Here is a 27,956-nt window from a genome sequence, read left to right on the forward strand (position 1 = left end):
CCATGAGTGTGGCACTCTCACAAACCGATAGGAGCTAGGGGAGGGCAATAAAGTGGGAAGCCATAGAAAACCGATCCACAACAACCAAAATGTTGGAGTTTCCATTAGACGGGGGCAGACCAGTGATGAAATCTACTGAGAGATGGGACCGGGGCGGTGGGGCACAGGCTTTGTTCATAGCTGACCCGCAAGACGCTGGCGTGATGTCTTGTTCCGAGCCAATATGGGACCGGTAGATACAAAGTCGTGGACATCCTAGGACATAGATGGCCACCAAAATTGTTTTCGTATAAACTCCCGAGTCCTTTTAATTCCCGGATGTCCAGCCAGACAGGTAGAGTGACCCCAATCCAAAATTTTGAACGCACCGGAGCAGGGACAAACAGCCGGGTCTGAGGTCGCCCATCCGGGCCCGGATCTGATTTTTGGGCTGCCCTGATCTCTGCTTGTATTTCCCAAATCACCGGAGCAGCAATACACGAGCGAGGAAGAATGGGGTCTGGATCGATATTGTCCCCACATCCGTCGAATTACCGGGACAGAAGTCCGCCTTTATATTCTTGCTGCCGGGACGATAAGTGAGAATAAAATTGAACCCTGCAAAGAAGAGAGCCCACCAGTCTTGACGAGAGCTGAGTCTCTTAGCATCCAGAATATAGGAGAGGTCCTTGTGATCTGTCCAGACCAAGAATGGATGTCTGCCCCCACCAACCAGTGTCGCTATTCCTCCAGGACGTCTTTGACAGCTGAAGCTCCCGCTTCCCAACATCATAATTCCTCTCGGCCGGAGGCAAGTGACGGGACAAGAAGGCACACAGATGCAGCCGGTTATCCGCAAACGAGCGCTGAGATGGGTCAGCTCCAATGCCTATAACGGATACATCCACTTCGACAATGAATGGCTGAGATGGGTCTTGGTTGTTGCAGCAGCGTGGCAGTGGTGAAATTTCGCTTTAGCTCTAAATATGGCTTGCCGAGACTTGCTGTCACCAGGTTAAGATATGGCTCAAGTGCAAAGTGAGAGACTCCGAAGCGTGTCGGTATTTCACAATCTTTAAAGCGAACAGTACTAAAGGGGAAATAAAACAATAAACGCTAGGCCAATCAGGGCGGTTATCTAAAACTGTCAATGGAAAACGAAGCCGACATGGCGGCTGAAAAGAACAGCGAAATATTAAAAGATAACAGCTGGTCTCGGGAGTCATTTGACTAGACAGTCCAATATCCCCGGCAAGGCCAAATACAAACAGGAGGCTTCGAGTTGCTGTGCTCCGTCCAAGTCTCGACAAGCACTACGACGACAAACGTGGAGTTAAATACTATCGCCACTAAATAATAATTAGCTGACACGTGCATATTCACAAGTGCAATTACCGTATATCCTACGCAGCCGAATAGTGGTTGTGACAAACAGAACCCTTGTACGTTCCCCTAACTAACGAATCCCTTCTCACCGCAGCACGCCTTGTCTCCCCGCTTTCCCTTTTGAGTCACAGAGGCAGACGGAATGCACAGATCCGATCACTGTGAATTTCATCTGTTAGGTCATTCACGACGCCGCCCCCAACCCTCGACAGCTTCCAAAGTGGTATAGGTGTTGTTGAGGGCATGGTCGCAAGGGTACGCAGCTCTGGCTCTGTGACCCTCTTTCCCTTCCTGATTGTCACCTACTTTGTCCTCCTCCTTGGGACTCGCGACCTCTCTATTTGTCCCATCTATCACTGCTTGAGCCTCCAGAATGATACGAAGTTCATCTATTTCCAACTTCTTAACGCGGATTATTAGAAGCTGCTGCTGGATGCACCTCTCGCAGTTGTAGTCGTCAGGGACACGGGACGTCTCCCTACCTGGTCACATCCCGCAAACGGAGCATTTTGCTATCCTGCCGATCATCTCTGCTATCCTAGCTTAGCAGATGTAAAAAAGGAAAGGGAAAAAAGATTTTCTTTCTTGCTGTCCCTGACTGAAGCCTCTTTTAGCTGAAGCCTTGAAGAGCTCTGTCTACTCAAACGGCTGCAACTCCGTCAATATCAAAAGTCGACTGGTCGCTAATCAAAGCTCTTTTACGCTATAGCGATCTGCTGCTGCAGTTTGTACTCAGGCAGTGGATTGACTGAAGCCCCGTTGCTCTCAAAGCTTCCGATGTCCGTATTCCCCAGTTACCAAAACTCTCTTATAATGATATAACACCAGTAGCATATCTGGAAAGGTTCTAACAATTGACGAATGAGCGTGCGTGGCTCTGCCCGTACCTCAGGTTTAACCAGCTTGAACTGATAAAATTTAAATAATAATAATAATAATAATAATAATAATAATAATAATAATAATAATAATAATAATAATAATAATAATAATATATCCTGCTTCCAGCAGGTGCAGGTTTGAATTATAACCAACGTCGAAAATTATAACTCAGGTGACGTCATCGGCGAGAATGGCCGCTTAAGTCACGAGCTCCTCCGGAAAAACGCGTATTAAGCCCTTTTAACCCATCAAATATAGTATTTTTCGAAAAATATTTGAGCTGAAAAGAGGGGCATGAATGGGGTAAAAGAATGGAAACAAAAAGCGACACTGTGGAACATGCGGCCGAGAGGAGCGCAACGAGCGGCTCTCCTACCCGACCGCGCACGAGCGAGGCGGACTTTAGGCTGTGTTCAGGCGAAGCGGCGAATATGATCGAGATTCTGAAAGAGATAAGGGTGTTCCAGAAAGATATAAAGCAGCAGCTACATGATATTAAGTCAGAGCTCGCCAAAGTCAATCAAAACTTAGCGGTGGCAGAGACCCGAATTAAAAAGTGGAAGATCGCCTTCAAAACGTGTAACGGATACTGAGTAAGACAATAAAAATATTAAATCACCAGAAGGTAAACTGCTTGACCTGGAAGGAAGATCACGGCGGAAAAAATATCAGAATCTACAACGTTCCCGAATTAGCGGAGGGCTCGTCTATGACAGAGTTTGTCGGAAAGTTGCTGCGAGACGCGTTGGAACTTCCTTGGACTATGGAGCTGGAAATCGGGGGGAACGCACCGTGCTGTAGTCCGGAAGGCTACACAAGATAAGCCACGCTCAATAATAATTAAATTCCTTCGGTACAGTACCAAGGCGGTAATTCTACAAAGGGCCTGGGATAAGAAGAGGGTGTTTTTAGGCGATCAATTATTATATTTCGACCAAGATTACCCCCCCCCCCCCCGCGGTCCTGCAGAAACGTAAAGAATACTCTGAAGCAAAGCGAGTACTAAAGCAAAGAAGGATTAAATTTCAATCTCCGTACCCTGATAAACTTCGAGTGCCTTATGACGACGGGACGCGGTTGTACCAGACAGTGGAAGAGGCGACTAGAGACATGAAGGCCAGAGGGTTGCCCGTCAGCGTGATCAAACTGAGGAAAAGTCTAGAAGAGGAATTGTCCTGCTCCGCTTGGCAAATACTGCGAGAATCGAGAAGGCAGGAGACGGGAGGAGGCCGAAAGAAGTATATCAGGAAGAGACTGGGAATTTTCCAAAGAGAGTCCTCACCCCCTCCAGAAGAGCCATAAGGTATGGCTATCTTTAAAAATGTTGAGAAGCTAAACGGAAGCAAAAGTAGATGGTGATATACCTATCTCGAGAAATATATATATAGGAGGAGTAACAGGGAAATATTTTCCATGTAATGACTTGTTCACTGACTTTTATGAATATTGCAATGGGGTCCCTCAGCTCACAAGTAGGAGGGGTTACCGCTACAGCTAGACATTTCCTGTAGCCTTGGATTCACACGGTCGTTCCCATTTTTGTTAATATTTGCGTTTTTTGGTTCTTATTTGTTCAGGGAGTAGATCGATTAAGTTTCATTCTGCTAATTTTAATGACACATTGATAGATAAATACAAATGGCTAATGACAAGGTAAAATTCATTTTTTTTAATGTCAATGGGTTATTAAATCCAATTAAACTTAATAGAATTTTATCCAAAATGAAAAAAAGAACAAACTCATGCAGTATATTTACAGGAGACTCATTTAAGTGAAAATGAACATAGAAAACTAAAGCTTCACTGATTTTTTTTTCCTCATATAAATCAGAACATAGGAGAGGAGTTGCTATTCTTATCTCAAGTAAGCAAAATTTTGAAAAAGTATTCGAAATAGGAGATAAAGACGGCAGATATATTCTGGTAAGTGGGAATATAGACGGAAATTCAGTTACTCTATTGAATATATATGCAACCCCGGGAAGTGAAATTGGTTTCTTTCAGAAAATTACTGATATTATGGTAACGGAAACAGACGGTCTCCTGATATGTGGGGGAGACTTAAATTTACAATTACAACCAAACTTAGACTCTTCCAATAGAAAAACCTATGAAACAAAATCCTTACATAAGAAAATGAATACACTTTTTGAGGATGTGGTTTAAGTGATATATGGAGGGACCTTTTCCCCGACAGAAGGGATTACACTCATTATTCTGCTCCCCATTCTGTATATACAAGAATGGACTATTTCATAACATTTGGAGAAGACAAAGACAAAATAAACATCAGTGGATTTGGGACAATAGATGTAAGTGACCATGCACCTATATATTTATCTGTTGAATTTTAACTACAACCAAAGAATACTATTTGGAAACTAAATTCAAGTCTATTCAATGATCCGTACTTTAAGGAACAAATTAAAAATGAGATTGGTCTCTACTCAGAATTTAATGATAATGGAAAGGTTTCACCTCCCTTTATATAAGGTACTCTGAAGGCTGTCTTAAGAGGGAAAATTATAGCGATATCTTCATGTAAGAAAAAAATAAGGAATAAATCGTTAGAGGAATTACAAAATAGGCTGAACAAACTAGAGAAAAAGCACAAATTGAATTTGGCACTGGATACATTAGGGGAAATTAAAAGAATTAGGAATGAAACTAATACTTCAGCTACGCAAGAAATCAGGGAAATTTTAATGTTTCTGGAACAGAAACATTATGAAAGTGGATCAAAATCTATGAAAATACTGGCGTGAAAACTGAAAAAAAGATAGCAGAAAATACAATTCATTGAATTAGGGACCCAAGAGCAAAAATGACAAAAAAGTTAAAGTAAGTGCAATTCAAGAAGGTTTTGAAATGTTTAACAAAACTCTATATTACAATGTTCCAGGGGAAGTATAACCCAAATTGACACCTTCTTGAATTCTCGAGAGTTGCCCTCTTTAAGTGAAGAACAAAATAGAACGATGACTGCTGTCATAACTGAAGTTGAATTAAAAGCTGTAATTAGTAGGCTTAAAGTAAGCAAGTCACAAGGATCAGATGGGTATACGGCAGAGTGGTACAAAGAATTTTAAAATGAGTTAATTCCTGTTTTACGCCCCACACTAAACTGGGCTCTAATAAAGGCACAAATGCCACCCAGTTGGAAGGAAGTGATCAACTCAGCTATACCGAAAGAAGGCAAAGATAAAATGGAATGCGGGTCATTTAGACCAATATCCTTTCTTCATGTAGATTATAGATTATTTACCTCCATCATGGCCAAAGGAATAGAGGAGTTTCTACCCATACTGATATGTAACGTTCAGACAGGTTTTATACGACAACGCCAGACACAGGACAATATACGAAGGACACTTCACATTAGGATCATATACAAAAAAAAAATAAAATCGAAGCATTAGTAGTAAGCGTGGATGCTGAAAAGGCATTTGATTCGGTTAATTGGATTTTCTTCAAAGAGTTTTACATAGATTTGGTTTCCAAGACACAATTATTAATACTATACAGACACTATATGACAATCCTACTGCTAGGATTAAAATCAATGGATATTTATCAAATAGTCTTACTCTAGAAAGGGGCACGAGACAGGGTTGTGCATGAGCACCGCTACACTTCGCATTATATCTGGAACCATTAGCTCAAAACATCAGACAAAATGAAGATATCAGGGGAATTACTTTTAAAGGGACAGAGCATAAATTCGCTTGTTACCCAGATGACATTTTGATCCATCTACGGCAACCAACATACTCTTTACCGAAATTGATGCAATCTTTTGAACAATATTATCAATTATCAGGATAAAAGATCAACATAGATAAAACCCAATTACTTTCATATTACTACGGCCTACCAAGAGAAATTGAAAGTAGATATCCCTGGGCATGGCACACAGAGTCTTAAAATATTTGGACATCATTATGCAAAAAGATTTAGCAAAATTATCAGAATGTAATTATCAGTCTTTATATAAAAAATTAAGGAAGATATGGCAAGATGGAACTTAATTCCTTTTTTCAGTCACAGTTCAAGAATTCAGTCTATTAAAATAAATATACTGCCCAGATTGTTATAGCTCTTTCAGACCCTACCAATAGAGATTAATCAAAATCAATTCAATGAATGGAACAAGATGCTATCAGGGTATATTTGACAGGGTAAAAGGCCTAGAGTTCGTCTCAAAACTTTGCAATTAGCAAAGGAAAAGGGGGGATGGGGCCTACCTTCTCTTAGAGATTATTATTTTGCAGCACAGATGAGAGCTGTGATATGCTGGTGCAACCCAGCATATGACACTCAATGGAAAAAAAAAACATTGATCAGCGGGTACTTCCCATCCCTATACAGGTAATTATGGCTGATAACAAACTGCAAAGTTACATAAATCCTATTGATAACCCATGGGCGAAATTGACTTTTAAAATATGGAAAACTACTATAAAAGAATATAATCTAGAGGGAGATATTGAAATTCTTAAATGTTGTGCATATGACTCGGATTTTACACCAAATAAATTGGATGCTAGATTTACGGACAAGACGGCTAAAGGAATAACAGTTCTTTGCAACATAATGAAAGAAGGAACACTGTTCAGTTTTGAAATGCTTGAAGAGAAACACATCAAAAAAACAAGATTTTTATCGATTTTTACAGATGCGACAATATGTTAATAAGACGCTTATAAATGTAACCAAGGCAAATACATGCTTAGTAGAGCTATTTAGAAAAGCATATCATTCAGATAACAGTAGTAGAATCATTTCAAGCATGAATAAGGGGTTCTCAAATCATAACACATATTCGACCTCATACATTAAAACAAAATGGGAGAAGGAAGGAGGGTTATTTCTATCTAAGGAAGAATGGACAATAATATGGAGGTATCAATGGAAGTGTACCCGTTCACATAAATGGAAGGAGTTTGAATGGAAAATCCTGATAAGAAAATTTGTTACACCCTCTCAGAAATCCCATTATGATAGTAACTTCCTTGTTTGCTGGAGAAATTGTGGAAATCAAAATGCAAATCATTATCATATTTTCTGGGACTGCTCTGTTATCAAAAACTATTGGAGGGGGATACACAATGCCCTACAAGACATCTTTAAATGTGAAATACCCATGGAGAGTAAGACCATATATTTTGGATATATACCTCAACAATGGTTGAAAAGAGATAAATACTTAATGAATATACTGTTGATGGCTGGTAAAAAGACTATTACTAGGAAATGGTTAGATAGATAGATAGATAGATAGATAGATAGATAGATAGATAGATAGATAGATAGATAGATAGATAGATAGATAGATAGATAGATAGATAGATAGATAGATAGATAGATAGATAGATAGATAGATAGATAGATAGATACTTTATTCATCCCCATGGGGAAATTCAACATTTTTTCCAATGTCCCATACACCTGTTATAGCAAAACTAATTACATACAATACTTAACTCAGTAAAAATATGTTTACTTAAGTAGTTTACTTAATACATTGAGTCCTAACCCCGGCACTTTAACATATCTTACTCCTGGCGGTTGAATTGTAAAGCCGAATGACATTGGGGAGTATTGATCTCTTCATCCTGTCTGAGGAGCATTGCATCGATAGCAACCTGTCGCTGAAACTGCTTCTCTGTCTCTGGATGGTGCTATGTAGAGGATGTTCAGGGTTTTCCATAATTGACCGTAGCCTACTCTGCGCCCTTCGTTCTGCTACCGATGTTATACTCTCCAGTACTTTGCCCACGACAGAGCCCGCCTTCCTTACCAGCTTATTAAGACGTGAGGCGTCCCTCTTCTTAATGCTGCCTCCCCAACACGCCACCACAAAGAAGAGGGCGCTCTCCACAACTGACCTATAGAACATCTTCAGCATCTCACTACAGACATTGAATGACGCCAACCTTCTAAGGAAGTACAGTCGACTCTGTGCCTTCCTGCACAAGGCATCTGTGTTGGCAGTCCAGTCTAGCTTCTCGTCTAACTGTACTCCCAGATACTTGTAGGTCTTAACCTGCTCCACACATTCTCCATTAATGATCACTGGCTCCATATGAGGCCTAGATCTCCTAAAGTCCACCACCATCTCCTTGGGCTTGGTGATATTGAGACGCAGGTAGTTTGAGTTGCACCATATCACAAAGTCCTGTATCAGTTTCCTATACTCTTCCTCCTGTCCATTCCTGACACACCCCACTATGGCCGTGTCATCAGCGAACTTCTGCACATGGCAGGACTCCGAGTTGTATTGGAAGTCTGATGTGTACAGGGTGAACAGGACCGGAGAGAGCACGGTCCCCTGCGGCGCTCCTGTGCTGCTGACCACCGTGTCAGACCTACAGTCTCCCAACAGCACATACTGAGGTCTATCTGTCAAGTAGTCCACTATCCAATCCACCATGTGAGAGTCTACTCCCATCTCCTTTAGTTTATGCCTTAAGATCTTGGGCTGGATGGTGTTAAAGGCACTAGAATAGAGAAGTCACAGGAGAGCCCAACATTAAATACATGGGTGGAGATAACAATGAACATTTACAAAATGGAGAAGATAACAGCATCTGTTAATCATAAGCTGGAACAATTTGATTCATACTGGGGAAAGTGGCTTAACCAGTTAATGCCTCATAGGCCTGATTTTATTCTCACAAATCAATGAATATGTTGTAAAAGAAGATCACTTTTTTCCAATGAGATCAACACAGCTGGATTCATGTTTGTCTATTTCCGAACACAGCGCGTGACATACTTAATTGTGTTTATGTAAACCAAATTAAATACAAGTGCAATTTATTCCCTCCTGAGGGTCGTTTGTTTAATCAAGGAAAGAAACATTGCTCGGCTAGGCATGAGCTCCGTTATAAAACTGTGCGATCGTTTGTCAGCAATAGTCAGAAGGAAAGCAAATATGTGCTGTGTGGTGATTTGGGGGTTGTTGTTACCTATTACTTTGTCCACTGGCAGCCTGATATGCAAACGTAGAGATATGTTTGATTTGCATAGTTTATCAAAGGAAGGAGACATCGACATCGGCGGAATTTTTGGGCTGCATGCCCGTACAGAGAAATCGGAACTTTCATTTGAAAGGAGACCGAGAGCTGTAAAATGCGAAAGGTCAGTTTAATGAGCCGAATTAAAGAGTTTATCGATTTGTTTGTAACATTAAAATGATTTAATTGTGTCTTTTTTCTGGCCCTCATGAAAAGTCTTGGATCTAAAATGTTACCCCAGAATTTCTTTTCACAGATGTTGCCTTCACTGCAGAAAACTGTCAGATTTTTCAGCTTTTGTTATTGAGTTTGTAAGTTGGAACTGGGAGCATAAATTGAGTGCGACTGAATGAATTTCAGTTTCGGTGTGTTTGTCCATTGCTCGCCCTGGGACATATCTTAACATTCATTATTAGATACATTCATTATTAACTACATTAAACTCAACGTTAACCGGTTAATGGGAACCACTTTGGAGACTTTATGTTCTTCCATGGATCCCATCAAAAGTTGTTTTCCTTACATTATCAGATCATGCTGGAGGAACTCAGGAGGCCAGGCAGCATCTACTGAGATGAAATAGCAGTCGATTATCTTCGACCAAAAGTCGACATACATTTCAACCCCTTAGATGGTACCTGACATTTGAGATTGTCCTGAATTTTGTGTGTGTTCCTCTGGATTTTCAGCATATGAAGAATCACCTGTGTTGATGATTTCTGACCTTGCTTGCGCTGATTGTGAGAGTGAAGAGAAGGAATCAAAAGGGTTACTCTGAAATCCACTTTTTTAATTTCTAATTAATCCACAACAGACGCAAATATGTTAAAGCATTTCCGAATCTTTCCACAAACTTTTGCTTCCACGAATTCTATAAATTATAAATCTGCCGAGCATGTTCATTTGAAAAAAAAAGCATATTTCAGAGAAATAACTTGTGAGCATTAGGTCTGCGAGTAATATAATCTGTCCACGCTTCTTCCTGCCTCGAAAAACTATATTTCATAAACAAAGACACACAAACACACTGGACATTTTCTCTTCCCCTTCCTTCCCATCGGGTAAAGGATAAAATCTTCAATCTCCAACATCTATCCGTTGGTTATAAGACTGAAAAGGTGCCCCAGAGTAATAAGATGGACTCTTCACCTTTCACCTGCCGCTTTATTGCTCTGCGCCTTGCTTTCAGCCAATTCTGCACATTCTGTTGAAGTAACACTTTATTCTGCATTCGGTTATTGACTTACCTTGCTTTACTGCTGTAATGAATTATGCAATACCAGTGATTTGCAAATCAAAGTTTACCTCGCACTTGTTTACGATAAAAATAAATCGATTTACATATTTACTAATTCACCAAACATCTCCTTTTACAGATTAGTATTCCCCACGTTCCGCTTTGTTCAGGCCATGGTATTTGCGATTGAAGAGATAAACAGGAGTCCTGTTCTCCTTCCCAATCTTACACTGGGCTACAGGATTTATGATTCTTGCAGACTGTCTCGCTTCTCAGTGAAAGCGGCTTTCGAACTGATGAACGGAGAGATCTCAAGATCCCCGCAGTACTCCTGTCCCCGACGCTCACTCGTTCCCGCCATAGTGGAATCGGGATCTTCACAGTCGCTAGCATTGGCGGCGACACTAGGTCCTTTCAAAGTCCCCGTGGTAAGATCACGCTTTTATTTTTCAGTCTTTATTTTTTAAAGACCGTTTCGTTGAACATTCTTATGGTTAATCCACAGGTGTAAAACTGTGGCCCTAATATCCACACGTGGAACATTTATTTGTCTTTTCCTGCTTGTGTTGAATATACTGTACATAAATCCACCTACTAACTGATCTATACAGAGGAGTAATATCTAGTGCCGACTTGATCGACATCACATTAATGAGATGGAATTCAAAGCAATCCACACGAGCAGGACGGACAAGCTACACACAGGCAGCACTGCAGGTCCAGAATGAACCTGGGGGAGAGGTAGCAATACTAAGAGGTGTATCAGTCGAGATCTTGAGGAGCTCTACGTGTCAGGGGATCGTTAATGGAAGAGAATGGACGCTTGAAGTTTCGGTTCCATTGAAGGTTCGAACCTTGTGTTGGAGAAAAGATAGTTGGTTCCAGGACAAAGGATAGGTTTGACTCAAAACTTTAAAAGTCGATTTTCTTGCGTGCATGTTTCCTACATCGCTGAGCTTCTCCGGCATTTTGTTCGTTGTTATAGATACCAATGCTACAGTCTCGTGTCTGCCTTAATCAATATGCTACAGCGCCTCTGATGTTGGGACAGTATATAGCGTAGCCGCTAGCGTAATGCTTTTTTCAGCGCCAACGCCCTCGACTGGGGATATTTCCCATTTCGTTGTGGAAGGAGTTTGCATTGTCTCCCCGTGATCGTGTGGGTTTCACCCAAGTGCTCCAGTTTCGTAAGTACAGCACAGAGACGGGCCGCTCAAACTATTTAGTCCATACAGAATTCATTTAATCTGCCTACTCCCAACAGCCAGCACAAGGAAAATAGCTCTCCATTTCCCTTCAAACCATGTACCAATCTAAGCTTCTCCTAAACTTTGAATACGCTTCCGCTCGTGTTCCTCTTGTAGTTTTCACCTTACGCCCTTCAGCCATGACATCTGGCTGCAGTCCCTCCCAATTTGAGTGGAAAACATCTGCTTAGATTTACCCTGCATACTCCGCATAATTTTGTATACGTCCATCAAATCACTTCTCAGTCGTCTGCGTTCTCAAGCATACAGTCCTAACCTATTCAGTCGTTCCTTATACCTCAGACGGGTCAACATCCTTGTAAATTTTCTCTGCGCTCTCTAAACTTTTTTTTACATCATTCCTGTAGGTTTGTGACCAAACCTGCACACAATACTCCTAATTACGCATCACCAACATCTTATACAACTTCAACCTAGCATCTCGTTTTTTTATATTCAATATATTCACATAAAGGCCAATATGCCGAAATCTTTCTTTACGACCTTATCTACCTGTGATGCCACTTTAAACAAATTCTACACTTATATCCCGAAATCCTTTTGTTCTACCAACACTCCTCAGCACTCCACGGTTCAGAGTGCACGACCTACCCTGGTTGGTGATACTGAAGTGCAAAACCTCGTACTCGTCTGCATCAAACTCCATCTGCCATTTTTCAGACGAGTTTCCCAGCTGATGCAATTACCTGTGCAAGCCATGATAGCTTTCCTTACTGTCCACTAATCCCCCAATCTTAGTATCATCCGCAAACATACTGATTCAGTTAAACAATGTATTATCCAGATCGCTGAAATAGATGACAAATAGAAAAGGAGCAAGTGCTGATCCCTGCGGCACACTATGAATCACAGGCCTGCAGTCAGAGAGGCAACTCTCTACTACCACTCTCTAGCTTCTGCCACAAAGCCATTGTCTAATACAATGTGCTACTTCATCCTGAATGCCCAGCGACTGAACTTTCTTAACCATCCTCCCACGTAGGACCTTGTCAAATGCCTTACTAAATTCCATGTAGAAAACATCCATGGCCTTACCTTCATCCACCTTTCTGGTAACTTCCTGAAAGCGAGTTGTGCCTTAGAGATCTGTAATGGAACCCGTACTGTTCGTGATTTTTTATAAATGACCTGGATGAGGAAGTGGAGGCATGGGTTAGTAAGTTTGGTGATGACACAATGGTTGAAGATGTTGTGGATAGTGTGCCGGGGTATCGGAGGTTAGAGCGGGACATTGATAAGGATACAAAATTGGGCTGAGAAGTGGCAGATGGAATTCAACCCAGAGAGCTGTGACGTGGTTCATTTTGGTAGGTCAAATATGATGGCAGAATATATTATGGACGCTCAAAGCAGCTGCATAGGTTGACTCTGTGGTTAAGAAGGCATACAGTGCATCGGCCTTCATCAATCGTGGGATTGATTTTAAAAGCCGTGATGTAATGTTGCAGCTATATAGGACTCTGGGCAGCCCCCACTTGGAGTACTGTGCTCAGTTCTGGTAGCCTCACTGCAGGATCGATGTGGAAACCATCGAAAGGGTGCAGAGGAGATTTACAAGGACGTTGCCTTGATTGAGGAGCAGGCCTTATGAAAAAAGAAGGTTAAGTAACTCGGCCTTTACTCCTTTGAGCGACGGAGAATGAGATGTGACCTGATAGAGCTGTATAGAATGATGAGGGGAATTGATCGTGTGGATAGTTAGTGGCTTCTTCCGAGGACTGAAATGATTGCCACAAGAGGACACAGTTTTAAGGCGCTGAGGAATAGGTACAGAGGAGATTTCAGGGGTATCTTTCTTTTACACAGAGATTGGTGAGTGCGTGGAATGAACTACCAGCAAAGGTGGTGGAGGCGGATACGATAGGGTCTTTTAATAGACCTTTGGATTGGTATATGGGTCATAGAAAAGTAGACAGCAATGGTAATCCTAATAATTTCTAAGGTAGGGACATGTACGGCACAACTTTGTGGGCCGAAGTGCCTGTATTGTGTTGTAGGTTTTTTTTCTATGTTTCCAAAACATGCCATAGAATTGGTTAAGAATGACCTACCATCTAATAAACTACTGTATGCTGTCTATCTTTAGTGAACCTATCTTTATGCAAATAGTTACATATCCGGTCCCTTACCATTCCTTCTAATAATTTCCCCAAAACAGATGTCAAACACTACGGCCTATAAATTCCTGGTTTCTGTTTTGAGGTTTATTTTTCTTTCAAAATTGGTATTGGTAAAACCGGTATTGGTATCGGTATAAAATTGGTATTGGTAAAATCTGCAATCTTCTGGTATTTTCTGCACTTGACTCCCGTCGGGTCCGAGGAAACACCTGGTCAGGACATGGAGTTTTATCCGACCTGATTTGCCTCAGAGTACCAAATACTTAATTGGTTACATTGCTGCAACTGGAAGGGCATGTTACCGGGCTCTCTCACTAAATAAATAAAAATAAATAATAAATGCTTGATTTGGGTTGTGATATGGGAAGTATGTCGGAGAGAAACCACTTAAAGATATTCAAAGAAACATTCATTTCTCAAACGGAAAGTGAAAATTATTGCCACCCGCACAACTACATGCAATCACAATTGTAGCAGGAAAAACTTACTCCCAGCAACGTCACAGGTACATATAATCCGATCATTAGTATTCACAAGAAAAATATGAATTACAAATAAATAGCATGCGCTTTATATTTTATATAATTAATATGTATTATTATATGGTTATGTAATTTTTAAGTGCTGTGACTGTGCCAGGCAACAGACTATCAGGATGTGGAACAAACTGTTAAATTACGAGGATAAGATCTATGGACTATGTCTTTACTCAATTTGGTGCAGAAAAATAACTTAGAAACTAGAATACCGCTGATGTGCAAATCCGAAGTTATAAGTCGAAACTTCTGACAGTTCTGTGTAACCGTATGGAATACGCCAGCTGTAGTACTGTGCATGTAGATATTGTTATTTGCCTGGGCACATTCAACTGTGACAGAACTAATTTCTCTGGGTTTTTTTTCTGATTTTATTGTGGTTCCTGACCAGGTCAGTTATTTCGCCACGTGTTCCTGCCTCAGCAACCGACGAAAATTTCCCTCATTTTTTCGAACAGTCCCAAGCGACTATTTCCAAACCAACGCGTTGGCGCAACTTGTCAAGCGATTTGGATGGACTTGGATTGGAACGTTGAGAAGCGACAACGATTACGGAAACTTTGGGATGCAGGCTTTCACTGAGATGGTTCAGCAGTTTGGGATATGCATTGCCTTCTCCGAGTCCTTCCACAGGACGTATTCGAGAGAAAGGTTACTTCGTGTTATCGATGTTATTCGGACAGCCTCCACAAAAGTTGTAGTAGCCTTTCTCGCTCAAGGGGACATGCCTATTGTACTGAAAGAAATAGTTCGACAAAATATTTCTGGAATCCAGTGGGTGGGCAGTGAGGCGTGGATCGCCACTTCATTTCTACCTCCAGAGGAGAACAAAATGTTCCTTACTGGGGCCATCGGAGTCGCTATACGTAACGTCAATATTCCGGGATTCAAAGACTTCCTAATGGATCTCCATCCATCTGCCTATCCCGGCAATGTTTTGGTGGAAGAATTTTGGGAAGAGACCTTCGGCTGCAGCCTGAAAAGAACAGATAACAAGGCAGTGAGCACAACGACCACCCCTCAGCCACGTGAATGTTCAGGAACGGAAATCCTAAAGACTGTGTCTAACACCTATACAGATACTTCCCAACTGGGACTGACCAACAAAGTTTATGAGGCTACTTACGCTATAGCACATGCACTTCACAATATGTTTTCGTGTAAAAGTGGCAAAGGTCCATTTGTCAATCAGTCCTGCGCAAATGTTTCAAACTTTCAGCCGTGGCAGGTACGTAGAGCTAAGTAATTTAAACACAGTTTAATTAAGATTTGTTTGTTAATGCTAACCGATGGATGACCGATAGTTGTCTCCTAGCCTGCTCAGGTCCTCCAGCATTCTTTGTTTGTTGCTTCGGTTTCTAGCATCTGCAGATTTTCTCTTATTGGTGACCGATGTCATGTTCCATCATCTGTGTCTTTCTCTGGCAGGTTTTGCATTACATGCAATCGCTAAACTTCACAACTAAGGTCGGGGAAAGGGTCAATTTCGACGAGAACGGAGATTCGGTAGCAAGGTATGATATTGTCAACTGGCAGGTGAATAACGAGGGGACTGTCGCTGTTTTGACTGTTGGACATTATGACGGATCCGCTCCTTCAGAAGAACAGATCATAATAAATGAAGAGTCTATTGTTTGGGCTGGTGGTCGCAGAGAGGTAATGTCTGTCAACGTGATTCCTGTTTTTAATAAAATTATTTTGCAGTTTAAGAGCTGGCATAGCGCCAAATATCTTTTTTTTCGTAACAAAGCAACAGGAGTGATATTCATGATGTAATTGAATAGCAGAACCTCAGACGGTCCTCTGTTTACGAACGCCTAGTTAGGAACAGCTCTATTTCATAACGGATTATTAAATACAAAAGCCCGCCTTACGCAGAAACCTCAATTCCTATGAGGGCAATATCTAGTTATCTCTGAGTCTGTCTATCTGTCTGTCTTTCTCACTTTTCTTTCGCTCCCCTCTCTCTCTCTCTTCCCCTTTATCTCTGTCCCTCTGTGTCGCACTCTTTAGTAGTCTCACTTTATTTCTTGCTGTATCCGACTCTCTCTTCGTCGATCTATCTCTCTTTATTTCTCTTTCTCCTTTATAGTAATAGTTCTTTAATAGAAGATGTGATTTTAGTGGTATTCATTGCAATAACGTGGAAGTCCGTTTGGTATGCCCAGTGATTTTGTGTGTATTTCAACGTACGGATAGAATTGACTTACAGATGTCTGTAAAAAAACGGGAGTCGTTCGTTACCCGGGACAGTATGTGTAGAGTCAATTAACACGAGTTTCTGATAAGCGGGGGCTGCCGTATATATGCTCCTAAAGGTAAACGATCATTAGCAGCAAACAAAGACAATGGTAACTACAGGAGGCCCTGTTGTTCTGGCAGGGATGCCCTTAGTCATCTAGGAAACTGAAAAAAGGTGAGTTGTTGTATTGATATGTCACGATATAAGAATTTGTATGCTCTACATATGCAAAATTGAAAACACGACCAGCAAAGAACTAAACTTCAGAGGCGTTGATTCATAGCGCACGGAACCAGGGTCTTCAGCATCACTCGCCAGTACTCACAAACGTGCCCAGCTATGGTTGTCACATTTATCCCTGAAAACTTTCCAGCCCTTCTGCTTGTCTACGTGTATAAACGTTGTAATTACACTTGCCTGAATCCACTTGCTCTCGAACCTTGGTCCATATACCAACTATCTCCAGCGAGATGAAGTTTTCTCTTAAGTCCTTCTTAAATCTGCCAGACACTGCACCTGAACTCCAGTAGATTTGCGATCCCTGCGTTTGATATTTTTACTTTTTTTTTTGCCACAAGGTCCCCGTGGCTGTTTGTTCCAACAGCTGTTCCACTGGAACAAGAAAAGCAGCTCGCAAGGGACAGCCTATTTGTTGCTTTGATTGCATTCCTTGCGGGCAAGGGGCGATCAGTAACACAACAGGTATGGTCAAATCATATCTTCATTGTTCACGTGTTCGCAAGCGTCTCCATTCCGCTAAATACATCAAATTGTATTTCCTCTTTCAAGATTCACTTAAGTGCATGATGTGCCCGACCGATTTCTGGCCGAATGACCGGCAAGACCAGTGTATACAGAAGCAGATTGACTTTCTCTCATTTTCCGAAGTCATGGGGATCGTTCTCACCACACTGGCGTTGACCGGGAATTGCATTGCTGCCACGATAGGTGTCATTTTCATGCTTCACAAAGACACTCCGATGGTGAAGGCCAACAATTCGGAGCTCAGCTTCCTTCTTCTCCTCGCATTGAGCCTTTGCTTCCTCTGTTCAATCACATTCATTGGAGAACCGACTACATGGTCCTGTATTCTGCGCCACACCATGTTTGGCGTTACTTTCGTTCTCTGCATCTCCTGTGTTTTGGGCAAGACGATTGTTGTGGTGATGGCATTTCAGACAAAACTACCCACTAATAACGTGGCCAAGTGGTTTGGTCCCCTACAACAACGCCTGACAGTGTTTCTTCTTACACTGCTACAGTGCCTAATATGTAGCATCTGGCTCATAAAATCCCCACCGCTCCCTGTCAAAAACATCTCTTATTCCAACGAAGTGATCCTTCTGGAATGTGATGTGGGGTCCGAAGTCGCATTTTACTGCGTCCTGGGTTATATTGGCTGCCTGTCATTGGTTTGTTTTGTCGTTGCATTTATGGCACGAAATTTGCCGGACAATTTCAATGAGGCGAAATACATCACATTTAGCATGCTAATTTTCTGCGCGGTTTGGATATCTTTCATTCCAGCTTATATCAGTTCTCCCGGGAAATTCACTGTGGCCGTGGAAGTGTTTGCCATTTTGGCTTCCAGCTTTGGTTTACTTTTCTGCATCTTTGCGCCTAAATGTTACATTATATTGTTAAAGCCGGAGAGAAATACTAAGAAACATTTGATGGGGAAAGTGTCTTCATGAAAGCATTAAGCATTGCATTGATTTATTATTGCTGTGACCACCCAGATAGATTCAAAAGCTGATCTCGGATGTAAGCATACTGATTAAAGCACAGAGGTAGAATAAGGTAAAGCAGAAAGAAAGGAGAATAAAGTTACACAACAACTACAGTTCAGGTAATCAATAATGTGCAACATCAGAAAGGATGTGGATGAGGACAATGTGAGGTATATTATTGATAAAGAAAACCAGATATAATATCTTGTCTATTTAGTAATTTTGTTCTCCTTCACTAAAGCAACTGCCGTCGCAGTTTCTAATTGTGAATTACTGAGGATGCATATTGATTGAATTCATGATGTGGTTGGATAATAAATAAATATTAATTTGACCAGAATTTAAAGGACTCCTCGGTTTCCCTGTTGAAAGATGGATCGATGAATCAAACATTGAGAATGTAACGTATTGTCTGAAATGGTAGCTGAGGCACAACGAACAACATTTTTTGAAATACTTCACAATTTTTAATGTACAGCAAAGAAACAGAAAGTTCTGCATGAAAGCGGGGTCAAATTGATCTTTGTTTCAAAGGGCCTGAACAGCGAGCCCTCTTCTGGCTGCCGAACAGAGTTAACGACGGTAGATCAACGAAATAAAAAAAGCATTTTCAGATCGAAAAGTAAGAAAGTTTAGAATTCACTGGATGAAATTCAAGAGACTGACAAGATAGCGAAGTAGAACATAAGAGAAATTTAGAAACAAACCCAAAAAAGCAGACTGTAGGAGTTTCTGTAGAAATGAAGAAATGTAAGGAAAGGAACCGGTTGACTGTCAGGAGGGGAAATGCACAACCAGTAGCGAGTACGCCTGTGGCCGTACCCTTCAATAATAAGTATACAGCTTTAGATGCTATTCAAGATGTCGACATATTTGGGGGACCCACAGTAACAGGGTCTCTGGCACTGAGACTTGGTATTGTGGCTCAGCAGCACAGAGAGGTGAAGAGGACTGCAGTGTTAATAGCAGGTTACATACTCAGTGGAACTGAGATGGGGTCCTGTGGGCGCGAAAGAAAACCCAAATGGTATGTTGCCTCACTGGTGCCAAGATCAGGGATATCTCAGATCAAGTTCATGGCATTCTCAAGAGCAGGCGGTGAGCAGTAGAAGTCTAGGTACATATTGGCACCAATAACATCGGTAGAGAAAGAGAGAAAGTCCACGTTGCCTAGACTCCTGCCATAAACCCTGTCTTTCACCTCCAATACGATTTCCAAAGTGAATATCTTAAGATTTTCAGGTTTCAACTCAATCTGCCGGACTTTAGCCCAGCCCTGTATCAAATCGATTTCGTGTAACAACCCTCTACATGATCCAAAACTCCATCAAACTTCGTTTGATCTGCAAACTTTCTCACCCACCCTTCAATACCCTTTGCCAATTAATGTATAAAGCTCATAAGAACAGGGTTCCCAGAATAAATGTCTGCAGTCAGCAACATCCAGACAATACGTTATTCATCTGCATTGACGTTCTGTTTTCAATGGGCAAACCAGTTCTGAATCCATAAGACCATACCGCCATAAGACAAACGAACAGAACTCGGCCATTCCACCCATCGAGTCTGCTCTGCCATTTCATCATGAGCTCATCCAATCTCCCCTTTAGTCCCATTGCCCCGCCTTCTTAACATAACATTTGATGCCCTGACCAATCAGATACATATCAATCCCTGCCTTAAATAAACCCAATGTCTTGATCTCCACTGCCGCCCGTGGCAACAAATTCCATAGATTCACCACCCTCTGGCTAAAAAAAAATCGCATCTCTGTTCTGAATGGTCGTCCTTCAATCCTCAAGTCATGTCCTCTCGTACTAGACTGCCCCACCATGGGAAACAACTTAGCCACATCCACTCTGTCCATATCCTTCAACATTCGAAATGTTTCTATGAGATCCCCCCTAATTCTTCTAAACACCAAGGAGTACAGTCCAAGAGCAGTCAAACTTTCCTCATTTGTTAACCCTCTCATTTCCGGAATCATTCTAATAAATCTTCTCTGAAAGCTCTCCAATGTCAGCACATCCTTTCTTAAATAAGCAGCCCAATACTACACATAGCACTCCAAGTGAGGTCTTACCAGTGCCTTATAGAGCCTCAACATCACATCCCTGCTCCTATACTCTATTCCTCTAGAAATGAATGCCAACATTGCATTCGCCTTCTTCACCACCGACAGAACCTGGAGGTTAACCTTAAGGGTATCCTGCACGAGAACTCCCAAGTCCCATTGCATCTCAGAACTTTGAATTCTCTCCCCCATTCAAATAATCGTCTGCCCGTTTCTTTCTTCCACCAATGTGCATGACCATACACCTTCCAACATTTTAATTCATTTGCCACTTCTTTGCCTATTCCTCCAATCTATCCAAGTCTCTCTGCAGACTCTCTGTTTCCTCAGCACTACCGGCCCCTCCACCTATCTTTGTATCATCAGCAAACTTAGCCACAAAGCCTCTGTTCCATAATCCAAATCGTTGATATACAACGTAAAAAAGAAGCGGCCCCCACACGGACCTCTGTGGAACACCACTGGTAACCGGTAGCCAACCAGAATGGGATCCCTTTATCCACACAACAACTAAGATTCCCTGCATCACATGTCACAGCAATTTATGAAAGAGCCTACCATAGGAGACCTTGTCAAACACCTTACTAAAATTGGCGTACACCACATTCACTGCACAATCTTCTTGAATGTGGTTTTTACATCCTCAATTAACTCAGTGAGACTCACGAGGAATGACTTGCATCTCACAAAGCTATCTTGACTATGAGTACTTCGACTACGCTTCTCCAAATGCTCGGAAGTCCTGTCTATAACAATCTCCCGCAATAATGTGCCTAACATTAAAGTAAGAATGACTGGTCTCTAATTCACAGTGATATCTATGCCACCTTTCTGGAACACAGGAATACCATTTGCCGCTCGCCAAATACATGTTTCTACTTCCGTGGCCAATGACAACGCAATGATCATCGCCAGAATTGAAGTAATATGTCACCTTGCTTCCGAGAGAATATGTTTCCGTTCCTTGACATTGGTGTTTCCGTATCATATCATGATGTAAACGGTTAGCAGTCTCTACACTGTGCAACTATAGAAGTTTTTCATGCTTTTAGATGACATCAAATCTACGCAAACATCTAAGAAAGTACCAGGGATGTCGTGCATTATTTCTGGTGGCAGTTGAGATAGAGGTTATTGTGGAACCATTCAAAAATTTTATTTTAAGTTCCCTTACTACATGGCCATTCGTCACCACCTTTGCTTTGGGCAAACAATATTAGTGACGACAGCAAATTTGAGTTTAGATCTGGAGCTGCATTTAGCTACGCAATCATATGTATCACGCGAGCGGAGGCTTCAATTCCATAGGCAGGTATCGAGCTGTAGGTCTAGGAGCATAGTGATTGAGTGCTGAGTTGTACTCAGGAAGAACGTTGTCCAGATGTGAGTAACGAACCAGTGAAATGCTATCTACTGTGGACCTGGGGCGGATCCAAGTCACTCCTCAGGAAGGAGTTGATAGCGTTCAGGGAATAAAGTACCAATCTGTATAAGCTTTTCCTCATAACTCAAGTTCACAATTCCTGGCAACACCTCTGCACTCTTTTAATCTTATTGATATGTTTCCCATTGGTAGGTAGCTAGAACTGGATACAATACTCCAAGTTAAGCATCTGCAACGTTTAATACAACTTGAGTATAAAATCATTTAATACCTTGATTTATAAACTCCTATTTACCAGAAACGTTCCTTACGACCCTATCGACCTGTTACTCCATATTCAAGGAGTTATGGATCTGTACTCCTGGAGCCCTATGTTGTACTGCACACTTCAGAGTGTTGTCGTTCTCTGCCTAAGTCCTAAAATGGTTTGTGAAATCCTTTGCATTCCGTTGGGGTCGCATCCAACCCGATTGCATGAACATCGTTTTCACGAACTTCTGGAAGTTGACACCCATCCCTCTCCTTCATTATTTCCCATTGTCGTTTCTCTTTCTCACCGGATCTCCTCAGCCGCCAGCCTCTTACATTTGGTGCTCCATCCCTTTCCCGTTCTTCCATGGACTTCTACCCTCTGCTGTCAGATTCTGCTTCCCCAGAAATTAATCTCTTTCAACAATCACGTTCCCAGCTCTTTATTTCAATACCTCCCCTCTCCCGTTTTCAACTATCAACTACCAACTTATACACCTGCCTTCACACCCGCCACCCCACCATGTCACCGACTTCTCTTCATTTTCTCGGACCTGATGACATGTGCCTTCCAGAAAAGTCGATTGTTTGGCATTTTCTATAGATGCTGAGTTCCTCCAGCATATTATGAGTATGATTTGGATTTACAGCTTCTACAGATTTTCTCGTATTTGTGACAATATTCCAAATTAGGCTTCACCAATGCCTTGTACACTGTTAACCTAACATCCCTACCCTTTGTCACGTACCCCGTGACCGGGTTACCAAACCAGCAGAAATGGAATGATACGTTGGAGTTTGGTGGTACTGTCACTAAAGATGTTTATTAGTAAACTAAGTAATATAGTATCAAAATGCAAATATACATATAAAACAGGTTAGCAATGATAAATACAGAAGGGTAGAAATAAGAATCAAAACCCAGCTCTATCGTAGTCTAGGGGTAAATGAATAGTCTTAAGATAATGCAGAGTTCAGTTCAGTTCAGTTTAAGTCGCGGTAGTTGCTGTTGTGACGTTGGAGAGAGAGAAAGCGAGATGGGAGCAGCTGCAGCAGGCAAACCTTCCGTTGTCTTCTTGTTCCGTTGTACTAATGTGGTCATTCGGTTATGACCACTCCGTGCTCGGCTACAACGTTCTTCCGTGGTGGAGTCGTCACTCTGGCGTGAGTGGACACACACACAAGCCCCCACCGGTCCTGCCGTCACACTGTGAGCTTTGTGACCGAACTCTCTATTCGGTCTTCCAAGTCCCCACCTTCCTGTGGGTGCACAACACTCTTGCAGTGTCTCGTGGCGTATCTCTCGGTGTCTCAGCAGACCCGTCTTTTATCTCTCTTGACGAGGTATCAGCTATCCATCAACTGACCATGTCCGTGTCCATCAAACTGGCCAGTCCCTCCTGTCTCAGCAGGCACCTGGCATCATTCTGCTGTGTCAACAGGGATTCACACAAACAACCCAAATGTCCTTGGCGTTAAAGTCACCAATTAGCGAAGAAGCCATAATACTAAATCATCCATTTTAATCCTTGACTCTCTCTCTCCATCTGCAACAGGATGCCTCCCCCACCCCCCTTCATCTCTCTCTCTCTCGTTAGCAGCATAGTTCACAGGGGGATCAACTCTGGACCCCATCTTCACATGGTTTTCTCATCACACATAATACCTTGTACTCGTTTCTTTAATTTATGATGGCCAATATGCGAAAAGATCTGTTGAGATCCTATCTTCCTCTGACGTACCTTTCGGGGGATTATAGATCCCCGTTCCTCAATCCCTCTGTATTTTCGCAAACATCAGTGCCCTACCGCCCACAGCACAGGTCCTACTCTGCTTTGTCCTTCTCGAAAACAGCACATCACACTTGTCTGCAGTAAATTCCGTCTGCCATTAGGATGCAATGGCACTCTGAGCCTGCTACAGCTATCGAGCATGTTTTTGTAATTCAGCTTTAGTTCGACATCTCACATTGCACGTGAAATCGCTTTCCGAAGTTCATTCTTGGACCTTCTATACATTTCTGGATGATCAGTCCTGAACGTTATCTATCCAGCCCTAAGCAGATTGCGAAACACTTGATTCATCTAGGCCTTCTGTGTGGGGAAGACACCGAATGCTTTTGCGGGTACGTGCTCGTCCACGAGTGTCTTTGAGTGTCAAATAAGGTGAACCATAGATGGAGAACATGAGGGTAGAAATAGTGACAGAGGTGATAATTGGATGCGAGCAACGTCCACAGATGATGGCGGTCTGATTTCTCTTGTGCATGATAGCTAACAGTTCAGTTAGAGTCTTTTTATATGTTGTCCACGATTTTCGTATAAACCAGCAGGGAATACATAATTAAAGCAAATTGGTCCACCGAGTCTCTCAGATTGAATCCTATCTAGGACATTTCGGTGGACGATATATTAGTGTTTGTAATATCTGACGTTTTTCACAGCTCAGCAATTGATTTACACTCTTTAACAAAGATAACTGTTTTTCAACTTACCATATTTTCATCTGTGGCGCAGGGGAAAATGATGGAACAGATGGAATGACTATAGAATCATAGAAATATAGAAAACCCACAGCATAATTCAGGCCTTTCGGCCCACAACGTTCTGCCGAACATGTCCTTACATTAGAACTACCTAGGCTTACCCATAGCCTTCTATATTTCATTGCTCTGTGTATCCATCCAGGAGTTTCTTAAAAGACTCTATCTGTTCCACCTTCATCACCGCTGCCGGCAGCCCATTCCATGCACTAATCACTCTCTGTGTAAAAAAATTTACCCCTGATATCCCCGGGTTAAAAATATTACCCCTGACAAATGTGGCTGCGGAGTTACACTGTTGACAAAGAGTACGAATATTCAACATGGCAGAGTCAACACGGCTTTGTGAGTGGTAGGTCATGTTTTACAAACCTATTAGACTTTTTCGAGGAGGTTACAAGGAAATGGATGAAGAGAAGGCAGTGGATATTGTCTTCATGGACTTCAGTAAGGCCTTTGACAATGTCCTGCATGGGAGGTGAGTTAGGAAGATTCAGTCGCTAGGTATACATGGTGAAGTAGTAAATTGGATTAGACATTGGCTCAGTGGGAGAAGTCAGAGAGTGGTAGTGAAGGATTGCTTCTCTGAGTGGAAGCCTGTAACTAGCGGTGTGCCACAAGGATTAGTACTGAGTCCCTTGTTATTTGTCATCTATATCAATGATCTGGATGATAATGTGGTAAATTGGATCAGTAAATTTGCTGATGATACAAAGGTTGGAGGTGCCGTGGACCTTTCTGGAAAAATGGGCTGAAAATGGCAGATAGAGTTTAATACAGACAAATGTGAGGTATTGCACTTTGGAAGGAAAAAGCAAGGTAGAACATACAAGTTAAATGGTAGGGCACTGAGGATTGCAGTAGAACAGAGGGATCTAGGCATACAGGTACAAAATTCCCTAAAAAGTAGCTTCACGGGTAGATAGGGTAGTAAAGAGAGCTTTTGGTACACTGGCCTTTATAAATCAAAGTATTGATATAAGAGTTGGAATGCTATGGTGAGGTTGTATAAGGCATTGTTGAGGCCAAATTTGAAGTACTGTGTGCAGTTTTGGTGACGGAATTACAGGAAGAATTGGTTGAAAGTTCGAAAGAGTGCAGAGAAGATTCAAAAGGATGTTGCCGGGACTTGAGAAACTGAGTTACAGAGGAAGGTTGAATAGGTTAGGACTTTATTCCCTGGAGCGTAGAAGAATAAGGGGAGACTTGACAGAGGTATATAAAATGATGATGGGCATAGATAGAGTGAAAGCAAGCAGGCTTTTTTCCACTGAGACTTTGGTTAAGAGTGAAAAGAGAAATGTTTAAAGAGAACATTACGGGGGGGGGGCTTCTTCACACAGAGAGTGGAGGGAGTGTGGAATGAGCTACCAGATGAAGTAGTTAATGCGGGCTTACTTTTAACGTTTCAGAAAAACTTGGACAGGTGCATGGATGAGAGGGGTTTGGAGGGATATGGGCCAAGTTCAAGTCAATGGCGGGACGAGGCAGAAAAATTGTTTGGCATAGCCAAGAAGGGCCAAAAGCCCTTGTTTTTGTGCTGTAATGTTCTATGCTTCTATGGTTCTAATATTAAATCTTGTCCGTTTTAGTTATTTTGTTCTCCGAAGTTACTGCCATCGATCATTGCACTTGGGGAATTTTGATGACATACTTCGAATGGGCTCATGTCATCAGCGTACAATAAATGTATATTTAAACGCTGTTAATCTGAAATCGTTCTCGAATTCTTTATTGGCAGATGAATCCATGATTCAGATATTGAGGACGTAATGTAGTGTCTGAAAGGCGGTAGATTTAACGTGAGCAACCATTTCGGAAAAGTATTAATTTTAGCATTGTACCAAACAAAAAGCGATTTTTTAAGATAACGGGACGAAATAGACCTTTCAAGGGACAGGCACAACAATCTGCGTAAAATTGTCTCATCATTTTTAAAATACAGATCCCCACCTCCCCCAAATTTTAGTTCACAGTTTACCAATTAATGTCATTGGTTAAAGAACAAAACATATATTATCTAGCAACAGGAATATACATTAAAACGTGTCATTTGCCATTTTTTACTCCATTCGCGATATTAGAGCAAGCTCATATACATACAACTTTGCTCAAAATGCGCCATTTGATGTAGTGTTCAGCTGGCTGAGGCGAAAATCTAAAGTACCCTGGTGTTTCACTCAACCGCCGAGTTACCACCGGCTCCGACGCGTCGTGCGTTATCTCGTCTCAGTCCTGAGCCAATATCCCTGGGCATGAGGTTAAACATGACGTTCATCTTTTTTTTTAACACTCATTCTATTTGCATGGGCACTTACCGATTCTTGTGTCTCCCTTTCTCTTTCAATCATGATAGAAGTTCTTGACCCGAAACGCCGATTCATTATTCCTTTTCATAGATATTGCCTGACCTGCTGAGATCCTCCAGCTTTCCAGCATCTACAGAAACTCCCGTGTTTATGCTGTGGGATAAGACTGCTTCCGATAGTGACACTGAGGCAACCCGATGTGGTAGGCAACGTGAAGGAGCAAGATCTCTCTCCCTGTCAACTGACATCACCATTTCACCCGTCCGTCCACCTCAGGCTTCCTCCCGTTCATGTGCTGCGGCTCCCGCGCCTTTAACTCATCGCTCAGTGGCACATAAGGGCCGGGGACACGGCTCATTTGTAGCTTGTCCCCTCCCCTCCACCAGCCTGTCTCAGGCTGAACCAGAATGTCAATGACAAGTGTGCCAACGTGACCTGCAATTCTGGGTTAGGAGATGGGATCAGGTAACTGTTCCAACAGGTCACCTGCGAAACCTTGTTCAACTCCACCTTCCGAAACACTGATAGTACCTGATAGGTATCCACAGTGTAGGCTGAGTGGGTCACTGTAAGTAATCAGAAGGGGAAGCTTAATTAAGTGCTGGGGACGAGGAAACCCGGGTAGTGAGGATCCTCTGCTTTCGCGCCCACAACACTAAAGTAGCTTTCAAGGTGGGGTATTTTGGCCCTAAATCAAACTGACGTTTGATCGACAGTGTAACACTCTTGCCCACATCTGCCGGGGTCGGACAGTGCAGCAGCCAGCTACCTCAGCTGCTCTGAGCTCCACTCTAATAATCGGATGGTATGCTTGGGATTTGAGTGGATGGAACGGGGGTTTCCCAGTCCGTGGTCATTTTACAGCTCCTGTTATCGGATTATCTGATCTCTAGTATGCTACCGAAATTTGAAGTCGACAGTGGTTCGGATTAGCTCTCTGCTCCTGGCGCCAGAAACCGTCCTCGTTATACATCACTCTTTCAATGCTTTCGTATGTCT

General features: G+C 42.1%; 1 protein-coding gene across 1 annotated transcript; it reads left to right on the forward strand.

Moving 5' to 3' along the window:
* Positions 1 to 10,676: 10,676 nt before the first annotated feature.
* On the forward strand, positions 10,677 to 18,363 carry LOC140724510 (extracellular calcium-sensing receptor-like). The gene is made up of 5 exons (XM_073038955.1): positions 10,677 to 10,931; positions 14,819 to 15,655; positions 15,856 to 16,083; positions 17,248 to 17,371; positions 17,459 to 18,363. Exons 1-5 carry the CDS (start codon positions 10,677 to 10,679, stop codon positions 18,361 to 18,363), a joined length of 2,349 nt encoding a protein of 782 aa, XP_072895056.1.
* The last annotated feature ends 9,593 nt before the right edge of the window (positions 18,364 to 27,956 follow it).

This window comes from Hemitrygon akajei, chromosome 3 (genome assembly GCF_048418815.1).
Source record: "Hemitrygon akajei chromosome 3, sHemAka1.3, whole genome shotgun sequence".
Lineage (NCBI taxonomy): Eukaryota > Metazoa > Chordata > Chondrichthyes > Myliobatiformes > Dasyatidae > Hemitrygon > Hemitrygon akajei.

Bases quoted from the DNA above. Each gene is read 5' to 3' on its own strand.
- LOC140724510 (XM_073038955.1), top strand. From the start codon at position 10,677: ATGGTATTTGCGATTGAAGAGATAAACAGGAGTCCTGTTCTCCTTCCC. The intron at 10,932-14,818 runs GTAAGATCACGC...GTTCCTGACCAG, and splicing joins GTCCTTTCAAAGTCCCCGTG to GTCAGTTATTTCGCCACGTG. The intron at 17,372-17,458 runs GTATGGTCAAAT...TCCTCTTTCAAG, and splicing joins GGCGATCAGTAACACAACAG to ATTCACTTAAGTGCATGATG.